This window comes from Physcomitrium patens, chromosome 8 (assembly GCF_059467195.1).
Source record: "Physcomitrium patens ecotype Gransden chromosome 8, ASM5946719v1, whole genome shotgun sequence".
Taxonomy (NCBI): Eukaryota; Viridiplantae; Streptophyta; class Bryopsida; order Funariales; family Funariaceae; genus Physcomitrium; species Physcomitrium patens.
The window spans coordinates 5,180,166-5,194,912 of record NC_143417.1 but is presented as its reverse complement, the minus strand read 5'-3'; the positions used below and the strand labels follow the sequence as shown (position 1 = coordinate 5,194,912).

General features: G+C 38.9%; 2 protein-coding genes across 5 annotated transcripts; one reads left to right on the top strand and one right to left on the bottom strand.

The window, feature by feature from the left end:
* Positions 1 to 1,288: 1,288 nt before the first annotated feature.
* On the bottom strand, positions 1,289 to 3,617 carry LOC112286142 (cytochrome b-c1 complex subunit Rieske-4, mitochondrial). The gene is made up of 3 exons (XM_024527771.3): positions 3,317 to 3,617; positions 2,261 to 2,431; positions 1,289 to 2,035 (listed from the first exon to the last, which is right to left on the bottom strand). Exons 1-3 carry the CDS (start codon positions 3,495 to 3,497, stop codon positions 1,569 to 1,571), a joined length of 819 nt encoding a protein of 272 aa, XP_024383539.1. The 5' UTR covers positions 3,498 to 3,617; the 3' UTR covers positions 1,289 to 1,568.
* A 265-nt stretch (positions 3,618 to 3,882) lies between these two features.
* Positions 3,883 to 13,566, top strand: LOC112285946 (vacuolar protein sorting-associated protein 53 A). Of its 4 annotated transcripts, none has more exons than XM_024527366.3 (26): positions 3,883 to 4,015; positions 4,312 to 4,484; positions 5,370 to 5,464; positions 5,658 to 5,714; positions 6,035 to 6,185; positions 6,467 to 6,537; positions 6,809 to 6,933; positions 7,117 to 7,277; positions 7,562 to 7,703; positions 7,956 to 8,019; positions 8,346 to 8,507; positions 8,699 to 8,746; positions 8,984 to 9,100; positions 9,227 to 9,286; positions 9,589 to 9,666; positions 9,977 to 10,075; positions 10,196 to 10,261; positions 10,607 to 10,684; positions 10,770 to 10,903; positions 11,127 to 11,220; positions 11,320 to 11,397; positions 11,885 to 11,947; positions 12,103 to 12,171; positions 12,336 to 12,431; positions 12,545 to 12,848; positions 13,037 to 13,566. In XM_024527366.3, exons 2-26 carry the CDS (start codon positions 4,430 to 4,432, stop codon positions 13,078 to 13,080), a joined length of 2,511 nt encoding a protein of 836 aa, XP_024383134.1. In that variant the 5' UTR covers positions 3,883 to 4,015; positions 4,312 to 4,429; the 3' UTR covers positions 13,081 to 13,566. The 4 variants fall into 4 exon arrangements, with proteins under 4 accessions (XP_024383134.1, XP_090108528.1, XP_090108527.1 ...); XM_090252402.1 differs by having other exon boundaries at positions 3,896 to 4,015; positions 4,196 to 4,484; positions 8,346 to 8,462; XM_090252401.1 differs by having other exon boundaries at positions 3,896 to 4,015; positions 4,196 to 4,484.
* Positions 13,567 to 14,747: the final 1,181 nt, after the last annotated feature.

Below are 14,747 nucleotides of genomic sequence, written 5' to 3'. Positions count from 1 at the left end.
GAAATATCAAGTTGTAAATCTTAGTTATTTAGATTTGCAATCTTATCATGTTTGAAATCCCTTAATACAACAAGTGACTTGCAGCATTTTAAGAAGTGAACTAGAAGAGGGAGTATGTAAAATAATATAAAGTTTGTATATAAAACAATATAAATGCATATATATGTATAAATTGTATATAATGAATACATTTTTTTTTTCATGATAATTTTTAAAATCTTTTTTTTAATAGGAAACAACACATGTTGTGAACAATTGTTTTATTATGAAGCTGATGTATTGCAATTTTATTACATTTGTGTTGTTTGTAATATAAATCATAATTAGTTCAACAATGTCTCTAGTTACAAAAGTTTAGTCCTTGTCTTTATTGAATCAAATTAATTTAAATAAAAGAAATAAAGATAGTGGAAAAAAATAATGAAATAAGTGTAAAAAAATATGTTATGATAAAATATGAATTTTTAAATTGGCTTTAAAAAATACAATGGAATACGACATTAGATTTTTTTGAAAGTAGTATCAAGGTCTGGAAGAGGTGCATGGAAATAATTCTTATGAATGTGATTAATACATTTAGAAACTACACATTAATTAAGATAATTATTATTTAATTTTATTTAATTATCATAATGAATACTCTTTTTATGAGATCTATGAAGTTTATAAAAAAAAACTATGTGAAAGAAGATTTTGGAAATGTGAAAGTATTAATAGTTAAATGAGATTGAAATGCAATATCATTAGCTCTCAACTCTGCTGCCAATTGTAAAGCTTCAAAGAAGTTTTGTAAATAGTTGGGTTACTGAAATCAGTGATTGATACGATTTTAATTCCTTTGACCTTCACAGATTGCTAAGTTAATTAATCCCATTTGCCTCTGTTGTAATCCATTTCTCTTAATTTTGGAAGCAAATTTGATCTTGATAACTAAAATACATCCAAAGTTCCTCCGTTAATTTCACAATCTCATTGTTGTTCTGACTTTTGTACCTTCTTAATGCGATCATCTAGAAATGTTTTCTACCTGCTTTTTCAAAACAGGTTCACCACAAGTTAATTATTTGATATACTGTGAGACCTTCATTATATGGAATTAAGTTGAACTTCTATCTGGAAGCTTGCTAGTATTTAATAGCGCGAAGAAGACGAGAAGTGAAGAATAGAGAATTCCAGACTCCAGGTTGGACTCTTTCTGAACAATGCAATGACGAGGAGACAATACTGAATGGCAGTCAGGCACATCTCTGGCATAATCTAAAAACTGAATTCCTCAGAAAGCTGTAAACGCATTGAAAGGAGTCAATTCAAATTTGTAATATGTGCCGGAGGACAATTGTTATTTCAACTCCAGTAAAGCTACCAAACCTAACGCCTGACTACAAGTCACGCTGTCAACCTTCAATAAATGTGTCTCAAATGTAAAGCTTGCTTGGTATGACGCACACGATGTACCTCTACTGCGATTGCCTAGCTAACAATAGGACTTCGAAGATTGAAATATATCATTCAGCAGCTTCAAGTGTAGCCAAAGATCAGCCGAGTCACACCCAACACATTTTGCTCTCTTAACCGATTAGAAGCTTCGTCTCCTCGGTGAACTTGTACTGGGGAACTTCTAGGTTGTAAGGAGCTGGACCCTTCCTAATTCTTCCAGAAATGTCGTAGTGAGAACCGTGGCATGGACAGAACCAGCCTCCATAATCTCCTGCATTCGGCAAAGGCACGCATCCTAAGTGGGTGCACACGCCCACCACCACTAACCACTCCGGGTTCAGGACCCTTGCGGCGTCGTCCTCGGGATCCCGAAGCTCGTTCAATGGAGTTGAGTTCGCCAGTTTGATGTCTGCCTCAGTCCTATGCCGCACAAACACGGGCTTGCCTCTCCACTTCACAGTCACCGTCGATCCGGGCTCGATGCTGCTGATGTCCACCTCCAATGACGCCAGAGCAAGAACGTCACGACTGGCTGACATGGACAGAATCAGCTTCAGCGCCAAGATTCGCAGAGCTGAAGCATAGATGAAACGCCCGCCTGCAACATGCTCCACACTGTTAGAGCACATCTTCTGTATGTACATAATTACAACCATTGTTGTTGAAACATGCGCCTGTCGGGACAAACAAAACATAGAAGCGACCGAGACTAAAGAGTCCCTACCCCAGAACTTCCGAAGTTCACAAAAAAATAAGCCAGGCAAGATTAAGACCGGGACTAAAGAAACGCTGGAAAACTTTTAGAGAAAGGTCTACAATATACCTGTGAGAACCAGGTAAGCAAAAGCTTTCTTGCTAGGATCTCCTGGAGCACATCGTTCATGTGTGTGCTCATCGTATGTGATCTCGTTGGATATATTCTTGAGTGCCATTTGTGTAGCTGGCATAGTGGCAGTTCCTGAAGCTGTACCTGCTAAGGCGTCTGAGGCAAATCCTGGAAAATGAAACAAAGGTATTTTAGTTTCAACAATGGCTGCTTAGTACCAACGTTCTTGCGCCTTTCATACTCAGCCTATCAAAATTAATTTCAACATTTGAAAATTTATGACGAATTCGGACCAATGTTTTGTAGCACACAGTCAGGAGCGAAAATACTAATCTTTCACATCCATCACAACGAATGTACCAGACTAATATTCTCTGCTAATACGCTGGTGGTCATAAATAAATCTTATTGCCGAAGCACACATACAATAATCAGTCGCTTCATTCAATTTCAAATCAAACCCCAAGGCAACAACTGCTACCACACTGTTACTCCGCATAATCAAAAACCTCTAATACATGACCTCGTATTTTCACCCTAAACGCACATTCTCACTGAATAACCTTTGTACATCATAACTTTCAAACAGACATTACAATTCTCTGCACTGGATCAACTACATCGAATCACTGATTTTTTAGGGTAACAGGATATAGATTTTCAAAGAACATCACACATAATTAGCTTTCCGAAACTGTTCCAGAACTAAACCTCCGCGACATACGCAACTGCTAGCTAGCCAAAAACCTGGACAGGTAAAACATTCTAGCTGTAGAATCCGCACTTCTACTAGATCAAGAGCAAAATCATTACAATTACTCAAAAGAAGGTAACAGACAGAACCCACAACTCTACGCATCGTACAAAACCGGTTCCCCTTTCCTAAAAGCCACAAAACCAAGCTCACTCCTATTAAATGAAAAAAATTCCAGAACAGGGAAAAAAATATGCATAACGGGATACACAACCCGCATCGTGCCCTAGTTTGACCGTTCATAACTATCATTCTTAAAGTTGACACCATACGCAAGAAGAAAGAGATTCAAGATCTACCGCGGGAAAAGTGCCCGAATCGGCTGAGCAAGTTAGAGCTGGACGGAACCACGGCTCCATCTTTACCACGACCCTCCCTCACGCAGCTGCTCACATCCAAGAGAGCACCAGGGGAACCCTCCGCGGATTGCACGAGGCGGGTGAGTGTGGGAAGCCTCCGCCCCAAACCCCTCGCCAACATGATGCCTGCTGACCCAAAAACAATTATCCCAAAAATTGTGTAGCTTTGTGCAAGAAATTCTAGTCACTACGCTCGCTCAGACGCGCTGAGGCCAGCAAAGAGAACGAGACAGGTGCCAAAACGCAGCCTGTAGTGTCCCTCGGAGACGCTAGAATGCCGCAATCAACCCAGACCTCGACGCACGCACACACAGCCCTGGTCTTTTCGGGAACGGCAAAGGGGACGAAGGGAACAGAATCCTTGTTGATACCCGCCTTACGGTTCTTCCTTCATCCAGTGAAGACCAGGTCATCAATAACACATAGAGAGACCTCCGTGATCATTGATTGGTCACTGGTTGATTCAGTGGACTGTTCCATAAATAACAGGAGGCTCTTCATACGACCGTTTCGTTCTGGAATCCGTCTCCCTCATCCCCCCCTCACAAGATCTGAAGCTTCCGTTTCCTCGCAACTGCGACAAATTTTTGCATCTCATAGACACATTTAGTGCATCGGGAACATGCCTCTGCGATTGCGGTACTGTCTTATTTGCGGTTTGTGAGATGCTCTCGTGCGTCGTTGGATGGTTTGTTTGAAGAGGTTTTATTGAAGTATTATTGCATGTGTGGTAAAGGAGCTGAGAATCTACTCGGAGTTGTGTGAACCCTTGTTGTATTGTTGGATTCGCTGCGAGGATAATTTTTGGAAGTATTTTAGGCTGGAGGAAGTGGAAAGCTCGAGGAGCGCTGTGTAGATGAGGGGCGTGGCGGATTGTTCACGTTGAGAGGAGAACAGGAGGAGCTCTAATTACAGATCTGGGCGGGAGTGGACAGGATGACGATGCATTTGAGTGCTGATGGTAGAGGGGCAGGGTTCAATGGGAGATAAGTTCAAATTGGAGCTGATTAGCTGAACAAGTTTCGTCAGAGTGGAGTCTATTTAGAGGTCGCCATGGCGAGGACTAAAGCGAGCACTCTTGAGTTCATCAACGAAATTTTTCCAACAGGTATGCATCTATACACATCGTCTGAACGTTCTCTCGTATATTCTGAGCATCTAACCTTGGACTATCTGCCCCTCCAGAGTTAACTATGAACTATGAAGGTCATGTCAGAAGAGTCATCTTTAGTTTTAGAACAACACCGCACTTTCCTCTGACTTTCTCTATGTGTCTAAGCTCACGGGAAGGATTGTTTAATATGAATGGTCCTACAATGGCATTGTACACCTTTGTGGATTGTGATATTCTCGGAGGCATGCTACCTATGGCGTACACGCTTGTAATATAGTTTGAAGCACACTTTGAAGACTGTAAGAGTTTCCAAAGACTTGAAGACTGTGGGTTGAGAATGCTTGAGTTGGAACAATCCTGTTCACTTGTAGCAGTATCAGAATCGCAATATAGCGTAGATTGGATGCTCTAATTTAATATTTGTTCCTTTTGCGAACTCCTCGGATTTCAATTCACCGAGTACTGGAGTCCTTCTATATAATCATCTTCTTCAATCCTTTCTGGTAGTAAGGGTGATGGATTTGTTCGATGTGGTACTGTCGAGTGGATTAGATGCAAATTAATATCTTTAGCTAACCTAGTCTTCCTAAACCGCATTCATTCAATCGCAATTATTGCGTTTAAGTGGTTTACCTTAGTCGGGGTTTGTTTCGTAGTAAATCGATGCTTCTGCAGTTTTCTACTCTAAAAATTCTACAACCTCATTCGTTCCAAATGGTCACTGACATGCTCAATCTGCTATTGGTAGATTCAAGTCTATCATTTTTACGCAGATGTAAGTAATTCAATCTTATCCTGCGTTTGGGAGATGTACCCCGCACATATTATGCTTTGTGTTTGTACAGGGTTTTGAAAACTGCACTCTGTGGTGTGCTGCAGAGGCATCTTTAGTGGCAGTAGATCCTCTTCTTGGAAAGCTGCGTAACAAGATCCGGCATGTAGATGCTGAGATCATTTCAGCAATTAGGCAGCAGGTGCTAGCTTGGAACCAATCTTCGTGGAGAGATTAACTGCAGATCTTGTTGCTCTTCTCCAACTATTGACTGATTTTTTCTCTGATCCTTGTTCAACATACTAACATTTTGAAAGAAGCCTTTGACTGTCCTTGATGGTATAAGTATTTTTAGCCTTCCTCTATCATATTATTGACAAGTTAGCAATATTCAGAGCACCTCGGGTTCTAAAGCTAAGGAGGACCTTGCAGCTGCAATGCGTGCCATCCAGGTAGTGCTTCCTCGCTATATGTTTGTGGCTATTTAATTATTCACTCATCCTTGCTAATATTCTAGGTTTGTGTTTTGGTTTTTCACATAATCTGGAGAGTCTTGCTTTTGCTGATAGTGTGACTTACTCTCGGCATGAGTTGTGGAGCCGTTAAATTTTAGCCTTGTAAGTTTTAAACATAAATAGCCATTATGAACATGGCCTTCGTTTTGTCTGTCGCACGTATACTTGGGCTTTCTTTGTAATGCATGCAGAAGTAGATTTATCACTCACCTAGGGTAACCAAGCGCAATCTGGTCTCGAATGCTGGTTATGTGCAGGAGTTGACTCAGAAAATAAGTGAAATGAAAGAAAAGGCAGAGCAAAGTGAGGTGATGGTTCAGGAAATCTGTCGTGATATCAAGAAGCTGGATTTTGCAAAGAAGAATATCACAACCACTGTAACGGCTCTTCATCGTCTTGCAATGCTAGGTTTGTTTGTAATTCTTTTAAATGTGTTTTTCACTTCATAAATTCGGCTCTTGTTTCTTTGTAGAAGTGCACCAAGGAGGAAAAAATTAAAAGTAAAAACGACTAAAAATATAATGTCTATGTTTTCTACTACAGCACATTTTGAATTAAAATAATCTCTATGTTTTCTAATGGCTGAAAGCTACAGTTTTTAATAAACATAAGATTGAATGCTTTTTATTGACGATGAAGTATTCTGGGCTTGCTTTTGAGTATCGTACCGTGATGATTATTGAATGCAGTGTCAGCTGTGGAACAACTTCAAGCTATGGCTGTGAAACGTCAATACAAGGAAGCAGCTGGGCAGCTTGAGGTTAGTGCTGAGCTTTTGAAATTTTTATTATTGGGTGATTGTGCTGGCTAGTACGGAAGGCAAGTGTTTGATAAGATACGATAGGTCGATGTTCGATAATCTATGTGCTGCTATCACATCATTTGCCTGGCAGGCTATGCCGTTGAACAGATATCGCACCTACAAATACCGCCCTTCTATGAATATAAAGAACAATCAGCATAATAGTGCTTAGCAAGTGGTCTTCATGACCACAAAGGAGTGAGCCTGGTTTTGCATGTGAATCATGCAGGCAGTTAATCAGCTTTGCAGCCATTTTGAAGCATACAGTGACATTCCAAAAATCACAGAATTGAGAGAAAAGTTCAAGGGCATTAAGGATATGCTAAAGTCTCATGTCTTCTCTGATTTTGCAAGGTTATTGTCAAACCTAACTTTTTGTTTCTGTGTTTTGGGAAGCCAACCTGCAACTTATGGAAAAATTTGCTAAGCAATTCATGGCTGTAATTATTGTGTTATATATTGAATCCATGTTCCTTAGTCTGTTGTTGGATGTACTTTGCTTCACGTTGATATACTGTGGACTTTCGGATGGAACAGTTTGGGAACAGCTGGTTTAAGTGAAGACGGTCAACAGATGCAGCAGCTTGCAGACGCTTGCTTGGTCATTGATGGCCTGGATCCTTCTGCAAAAGAAGAACTTATTCGCAATGTTTGTAGTAAAGAGCTTACAGCATATCAGCAAATTTTTCAAGGAACAGGTTTGTTTGGACGTGTTCTTACGAAGATAATTGCTCTTTTATGTTCCTTGGTTTAGAGAAACGAAAACTTCTTTCTAAGACAAGAACATCAATCCTGTCATTCGATTGCTGGTTACATGACGACTTCTGATTTCATGATGGACTGTTTCTGAATGCAAAAAGTCATAATTAGCTTGCTAGAGGACAAGTAGAATTGCTATCCAAAGTTGACTAAATGAACAAGTATTTCTGTTCCCGAATTGCTACTCAAATTTGCATTCCTTCATCAAATGATCCTTAAACAGAGGTAGCCAAGCTGGAGAAAGCTGAGCGTAGATATGCTTGGATAAAGCGCCAACTAAGGTCTAATGAAGAAGTTTGGTCTATCTTTCCTCCAAGCTGGCGGGTTGCACACACTCTCTGCATACAATTTTGTAAAGTTACGCGGTAATTCAACTGTCCATATTATGCATCCTTACACTGGGCATTAGAATCCTAACCCCTTAATTTACTGGGTCGTCTAGCTGTTGGTTTGAGGAATTTTGGTGCTGAATGTGAAATATTCGTGTGATTAGTGTCCTTTTGTTGTTTAGATGCTTTTCGTTTTTGCTCGGTGATTTTTTTATTGTGAATTCGTCCTTTATCAAGTGACCTGTCTCTAAAGTGGATTCATATTTTGTATGGGAAATGTTATGACAGGGCTCAGTTGATGGAAATTCTTGATACAGCTCAACCCAAGCCTGAAGTTGGAACTCTTCTACAGGTGACCAATTGAATCAAAAGCTTCAATTACTAATATCAAATCACATTCTCTACTTGAATGTGCAGGGTCAAAATGAATTGTTCGAGAAGTTCTACGTAGAGATACTTTCGTATCACTTGAATTCAACACAGTTCAGAGTTATCTACTTAATTTATAGTCGTAAGAACAGCATATGTATAATGTTGAAATGATATCATTCAATCATAGACATCACAAGTAATGTGTTTGTAATTGTTAGAGCTCATATTACCATCACAGAACATGGTCTCTTTTCAATTCTTATTCATGTTCATAACCATAGTTTATTATGTACTACGGACCTGCAGGCTTTACAAAGAACCTTAGAATTTGAGGAAGAGCTGGCGGAGCGTTTTGGTGGAAGTGAGGGAAAGAAACAAGAAGAGGAAAGTGACAATGAGGGTTTTGATACTAAAGATGGAAAGGTCACTGCTTCTTCTATACGTAAAAAATATCAAAAGCTGAAACAGGCAATTCTCGAATCAAACAGATCCGACTGTGTCATTTTGCTAGTATTCTGGTCTGTCTGTCGGGATATCGATCTAGCTGCTTGAGCTGGCGGTGAAATGATTACTTCCTTTGAGTTTGTGGTCACTTTCTATTATTACAGCTATCAAGCTCATAATTTGATGCTTTTTCCTGATGATTTTGTTTTGAACAGGAAACTGACGGAGAAAAGAAAGCAAATCAACACTCTGCTAATGATAGGGCAAGCTTTTATCTTTTGTATTTTCTGTGTTGAATAGTCATGGAGACAACGGTTGTCTGTGTTTGTTTGTTCCTTTCTTTCTTAAAATCAGTAACGTCAACATGGAAAGTTACCTCACAAAGCATTGCTTAATTGAACCTTAATGTTTTCTCTAAGTAGTATTATGAAGGATTCCTCTTCATAACTTTAAGTGTTCAAATGATTTAATTTTAGTTGTCTGAAATTATCCTGGTGCAGGCTGCAGCGGCGTTTAACTTCCGAGGCACAATCTCCTCATGCTTTGAGAAGCATATGTCAATATACGTGGAGCTTGAGGAAAAGACCTTGATGGAGGCACTAGACAAGCTAATTCAGGTGCACATCTGTCAGTATATCACTTTCTTAAGCTGCAGCTTTGATTGAACGTGAGAGAGTAATCTAGTTAGTTGATTCCTTGAGGAAAGGTATAGAACTTTTCTAATCCATTGCTTTTAATCACAGGAAGAAACGTGGGAGGCTGAAGAAGGAACTCAAACAAATGTCTTATCCAGTGGCACGCAGGTTTGATTTTCTTTTAGAAGTTGGACATGTTTGTACTTTCTCAAGCCTAAGTCGGCAGAACTTGATTTCTCACCGCATTTTATTTCTTTCTAAAGTAGCCTTACACCTCTACATTGAGGAACATTCATCCTTTTGATCGCAAATTTTACTAGTGCTTAACGGTTTCATCTTGCACAAGACGTATCAACAAATTGTTGCATTAAGGCATGTTCATTCTGCACATTTAGGCATATAGGTTTGGGCATGTCAGTCATGGTTTTCATTTGCACACCTAGGCATTACTCAGAGTCAGTTACGCGCAGGTGTTTTTGATCATTAAAAGAAGCTTGAAACGTTGCAGTGCCCTCACCCGCAACCAAACACTTTTCAATTTGTACAAGGTGCTCTTCTTAATTCGTCTTGGTATCCGCCATGTTTATGGTTTTTAGAGGAGTATTTAGTGTAATTAGATCATGTTTAGATTTTGGAATCATGCGGGAATGTCACTTTTCAAGTAGAGCTTGATTAAAATGTGACTTATTATGTAGTTTCTGAAAAAAATCATCTGGATCATCTTTATGTCCTGTTCTTTTGTTTGATGTGTAGTGTTCAATCGTTTCAATGCGCTTCTGTGTAGAGCTCTCAAAATACCATTAAATATTCACATTCCATGTGACAACATTACTAAAATGACCTTTGTTTCTGAAATAGGTCTTCCAGCGAGTGCTTCGAGCTTATGCTGGGAAGCTAGTTGCAAGGCTGCCCAGAGGTCAGCCTGGACTTGTATCTAGCACGGAGGGGCAAGTGAAGGTAATATTGATGTACATTTCAAAATTAATCAAGCTTTAAGATGTAGTTGCTTGCACGAATATTATTTGATACGCTAAAATGGCTACGATGCTCTAATGTTGCGTTCGTCTGTGTATCCAGGTTTCAGACAAAGATGAGAGAGTCATCTGCTATATTGTCAATACGGCAGAGTACTGTCACGAGACGGTATGATTTGGTTCCTCGTATGCTGCTTACTTTGCAGTTTTTTTTTTTTTTTTTTTTTTTTTTTTTTTCTCAGTTTAATTGAGTAATCTGCTGATGTTAATGGGATCTTGATTTTAGATCTGCATTTGTGGACTGTAAAAGGAGCGTGCACTAATCAGCAAATATGGGTTTTGTAATGTCTGATGCCTGGACTTGGAGAATTAAGTTGCTAGACTTTCAGCGATCTTCCTGACGGGAGGCAATATACTTAACAAAGATCTTTCCAGGCTTTTTAAGGTGTAGAATCTCCAATGTCGAACGCACGCTTGAATCATGCATAAGTTATCTGGTGTTATCTCCTCGCAGGCTGCAAATATGGGCGAGAACGTTGCAAAGCTTATTGATTCCCACTTTTCAGAAAGCATAGACATGTCTGAAGAACAGGTATGACCGCCCTATTTGAACCTATTAAATGTAGGTGATTCGCATCTGTGGACAACTTTTTTCTTACTTAAGGCACTTTTCGTAGGATGAGTTTTCTGGAGTAATCACGAAGGCTTTGTCAATATTAGTACTTGGTTTGGAGACACGGCTTGAGAATGAGTTGGCTAATATGGCTCGTCTTCCATGGGCCACTCTTGAGAGTGTGGGCGACCAATCTGAGTACGTATTTCAATCTTATATTTGTAGACAGATATAAGTGGAGAGAGAGAGAGAGAGAGGGGGGGGGAGATTTCATTTTGAAGTGCTTATTTGAGTTCCAGCATCAGTCTTTTACCTCTACGCAGTGTGGGTAAGCTTGAGTTTTGTGGGGACTTTATTTAGCTGCAATGGTGTGTTTCATCCCAAGACCTTACATTTTTTTATAATTGTCGATGATTTGCAGCTACGTTAATGGCATCAGCGTCATACTTTCTAGTAGTGTCCCAGTGATTGCAGGACTCCTATCGCCTCTCTACTTTCAATATTTTATGGATAAGGTATGCTATTCTCAAATGATGGCAGTATTTGTCCTTGTAGAGTGCACATGCACATCATACGTTCATGCATCTCCACTTATTGTATCGTTCCATGTGCAGTTAGCAGCGTCATTTGCTCCAAAATTCCACAACAATATATTCAAATGCAAACGCATCTCTGAAACTGGAGCACAACAGGTGAATCTAGTCCCCACTATTTGAACACCTTTCTCTTACGGTAATATTGACGAGTCTCTTTTCGATGACTGGACACGCTGTCTGCAAATCTAAAACCTTCAAGAGCTGATATGGGCTTGATTGTTCTGATTTGGTAAATGTTCATTATCATTTGACTTGATTAAAACTTAGTGCCTATGTATTTTGAGCCAAAGATGAATTCCTTAGGTGTGGCTACTATTAAGAGCGGATTAAAAAAAATTATAACATAATGGCAACTGGTTATGACTGGAGGCGGATATCTTCTTGGTTAATTCTTATGAAATCAAAAATCGCGCTTTTCGCCCTTACAGATTTCATCATGAAGGTTTTGTTTGTTTATTATTGTTGAGTTATTATCTTGTTTGCTCTTGGATTTGGTTCACCTATAACTAATCCAAGTTGTAGAGTGGAGTGTATGGTGACTTTCATCATTGAATAATATGGTCTTGTTTCTGTTGATATGCAGATGCTATTGGATACACATGCAGTCAAAACTTTGCTTCTGGAGGTTCCTTCACTTGGAGGCCAGGTGAGCCCTGATCTCAACATGTGTGTCTTGAATAGTGGAATAATAAAGATCCTTTTCTTACACTTTAGAGCCATCTATTTTCTTTAGAGGTTGGATTTAATGCGTCTTATCTTGCAAGAAAGTTATGTAAATGAAGTTTGTTCTAAACTGACCAGGCCAGTACCCCAGCAAGCTATACCAAGTACGTGGCGCGTGAAATGAGCAAAGCAGAGCATCTGTTGAAGGTTTGGATAGCTCTCACATTATTGTGGAAGCATTTATAAATGCACATTCCTTCACCATGTTCAGTTATGGTATATTTTGTGAAGAACATTTGAGCCTATGTCTTATTTTCTGGGAAATTGTAGCAAGCTGTAAATCTCGCTAATTACTTAGCAATGAGTTGTAGGTTATATTATCTCCAATGGAGGCCATTGCGGATACTTATCGTGCCTTGCTACCGGAAGGTTCTGGTGCTGACTTTCTTCGAATTCTTGACCTTAAGGTTAGATATCATACTTTTGCTTACCAATCTTAATCGATGTCTTAGTTTTATTTTTTTGACCTTGTCTTTGTTATTTGTTCAAAAATAACGTGTCATTGGTTTCCTCATTTCAGGGTGTAAAACGCACGGATTCGCAGCCATTGATTGACCGATTTACAAACCGTAACATTGAAGCATTACCAACTTCACATGTAAGTGGGTCTCAGCAATCCAATCAAGCGAATACAGCACCGTCCACTCCCACGTTTGCAAACTCTGGACAACAAAGCAAGGAAGCCATGATGTCTCGCGTAGGGGCTCTGGGAAGGGGTGCAATTTCTCAGTCCGCAGCAGCAGCTGCTGCTGCATCTAGTACAGGTTTGAAACGCCTGTTTGCTGTCGTTGAGCAAGCCAAAGAAGGAGCTGCTAAAAAAGAGGGTAAGATGGTGTTACTGGAAACATCTCCTCTATTAACTTATGATATCTTGATAGCCATCGTAGTATCAGCTCACACTTGATTTATTCTAGGGCAATTCTTGGCTTTGCAAGGTTTGGTTGTGCCATGTATTTCCGCAGCATACATTTCCTAATCGCCTCTGATTTTGAGTGCGCTTGGCATGGTGCAGGATCCCATATACAGGAGTGGTTCTCTAACATAGGAAGACGATAGAAGCTACACATTGATGATAAGAATGAGACTGAACCCCATGCGTGTCTTCGTAGCCGATCGCCACTATACACAATTGTTGCTTCCCACTTTGCCATTAGATCTGTCCCTTAGAAAATTGGTCTCTGCTGTCACTGGATCGTGTATTAGTTGCTGGTGACACCTATTCCCAGTGTTGAGCAGAGTATAGGACTAATCACACATCTTCAGTACAATTTGAGAAGACACTCTGCACGTTTGGTCCCTCCAATTCAGTACCATCAGGGTTTTGATGGACGTAAAGGATTTGCCAGGACGTCTTCTGTCAATCCGCTGGACTTGGAAACGATGCTGAATGAACACCGTGAAATCGTGAATGGCGTGCCTTACGAGCGCAAGCCGTTTTCAGGAATCTTTCATTACGATCGACATGATACGTGTCAGGTTGTGAAACAACTACCCAACATCTTGAGCGTTAAGGTCAATATCAATAAGATTTTGATTAAACCATGCAGTTTGTTTTGGATGATAACTTTGTTGTCTTGTCGGACAAAAGTTGTGTGCCATCACCCAAATAGCTACTCGACTGAGGTCTATTACCCTGCTTCGTTTACAAATTGTGATTCATGAATCTTTTACGATTTGAAAAGACACTAAGCACATGCTGCTGAGTCTTCCCAAACTCACCAGAGTTTGTTTCCTATCCCTTTTGACACAGTTGTGGTATACCCATTGCATTGATTAGGGGTTTTGTTATCAGAGAGTTGTCTAATTTCGTAACACATTATCAAAATGTAGAAATTAGAGTACTACAAATCTTTTTTGATATTTAATACTGAATTAATCTACTAGCATTACTTCGTGAATGGTCAATCTGATACACTGTCATTCAAGCCTTTTGTTTATTTAACTCTGAACATTCCTCAACCCATCCATGATCTAAAAGTAGAGATGTTTCAGAATTATGTCGTTTGTTCAATTTATCTCTAATAAACTTCCTCATTAATCTTTTGTAAGTTAGTCCGAATTATTTTTCAAATGTGTTGGTCAAATTATACTTCATTCTTTGATGCTTGAGCAATGTGTTTTATATACATTATCCATATGCATGTTCTTTTAAGCGATGATCAAATGATTTTGAGTCTTTTAGAACAATTAGAATGTCTTTAATAAATTAAAAGCTTGTTAAGGCTTCCAAAATCTTAGACTTGAGATTGGTTTGTAGATCAAAAATAAATATGATAATCAACAAGGCATCAAGTATTCTATAAATCATTTAAAGAAATTTTCTAAGCTAAAATATTTGGTTTTAGATCAAATTACCACCTTCAAATTTTAATTAAATGGCATATATGACATATTTGTTATTTTATAGTTTTGTACTACTTCAAGAAGCCTTAATAGCAATTTAGGCTTTTAGATTGACTACCTATTTTATAAATTTTTCTTTTAGTTGTTCTAGATGATTTAACTCATATTTTTTATTCTAATTTTGTATTTTGATTTTTAAAGTAAGACATATTTTGGGATAATGTCATCCAAAGACTTATTTCATCTCGTATAATCTTTAAGTTTTAGAGGTTGTAAGCTTTTTATAATAAATATTATCAACCTCTCAAATAAGATCTAATCAAATATTGCCAAAAGCTTTTTTTTTCATATACAATAGAAAATTCTTATGTTTCTTAATT

Excerpts from the sequence above, each read along its gene's own strand:
- LOC112286142 (XM_024527771.3), bottom strand. The coding sequence starts at position 3,497 with ATGTTGGCGAGGGGTTTGGGGCGGAGGCTTCCCACACTCACCCGCCTC. Across the intron at positions 2,432-3,316 it reads ATTCGGGCACTTTTCCCGCG|GATTTGCCTCAGACGCCTTA; the intron begins GTAGATCTTGAA and ends TTCATTTTCCAG. Across the intron at positions 2,036-2,260 it reads TGCTTACCTGGTTCTCACAG|GCGGGCGTTTCATCTATGCT; the intron begins GTATATTGTAGA and ends AGCATGTTGCAG.
- LOC112285946 (XM_024527366.3), top strand. The coding sequence starts at position 4,430 with ATGGCGAGGACTAAAGCGAGCACTCTTGAGTTCATCAACGAAATTTTT. Across the intron at positions 10,076-10,195 it reads GCACGGAGGGGCAAGTGAAG|GTTTCAGACAAAGATGAGAG; the intron begins GTAATATTGATG and ends CTGTGTATCCAG. Across the intron at positions 12,432-12,544 it reads TTCGAATTCTTGACCTTAAG|GGTGTAAAACGCACGGATTC; the intron begins GTTAGATATCAT and ends TCCTCATTTCAG.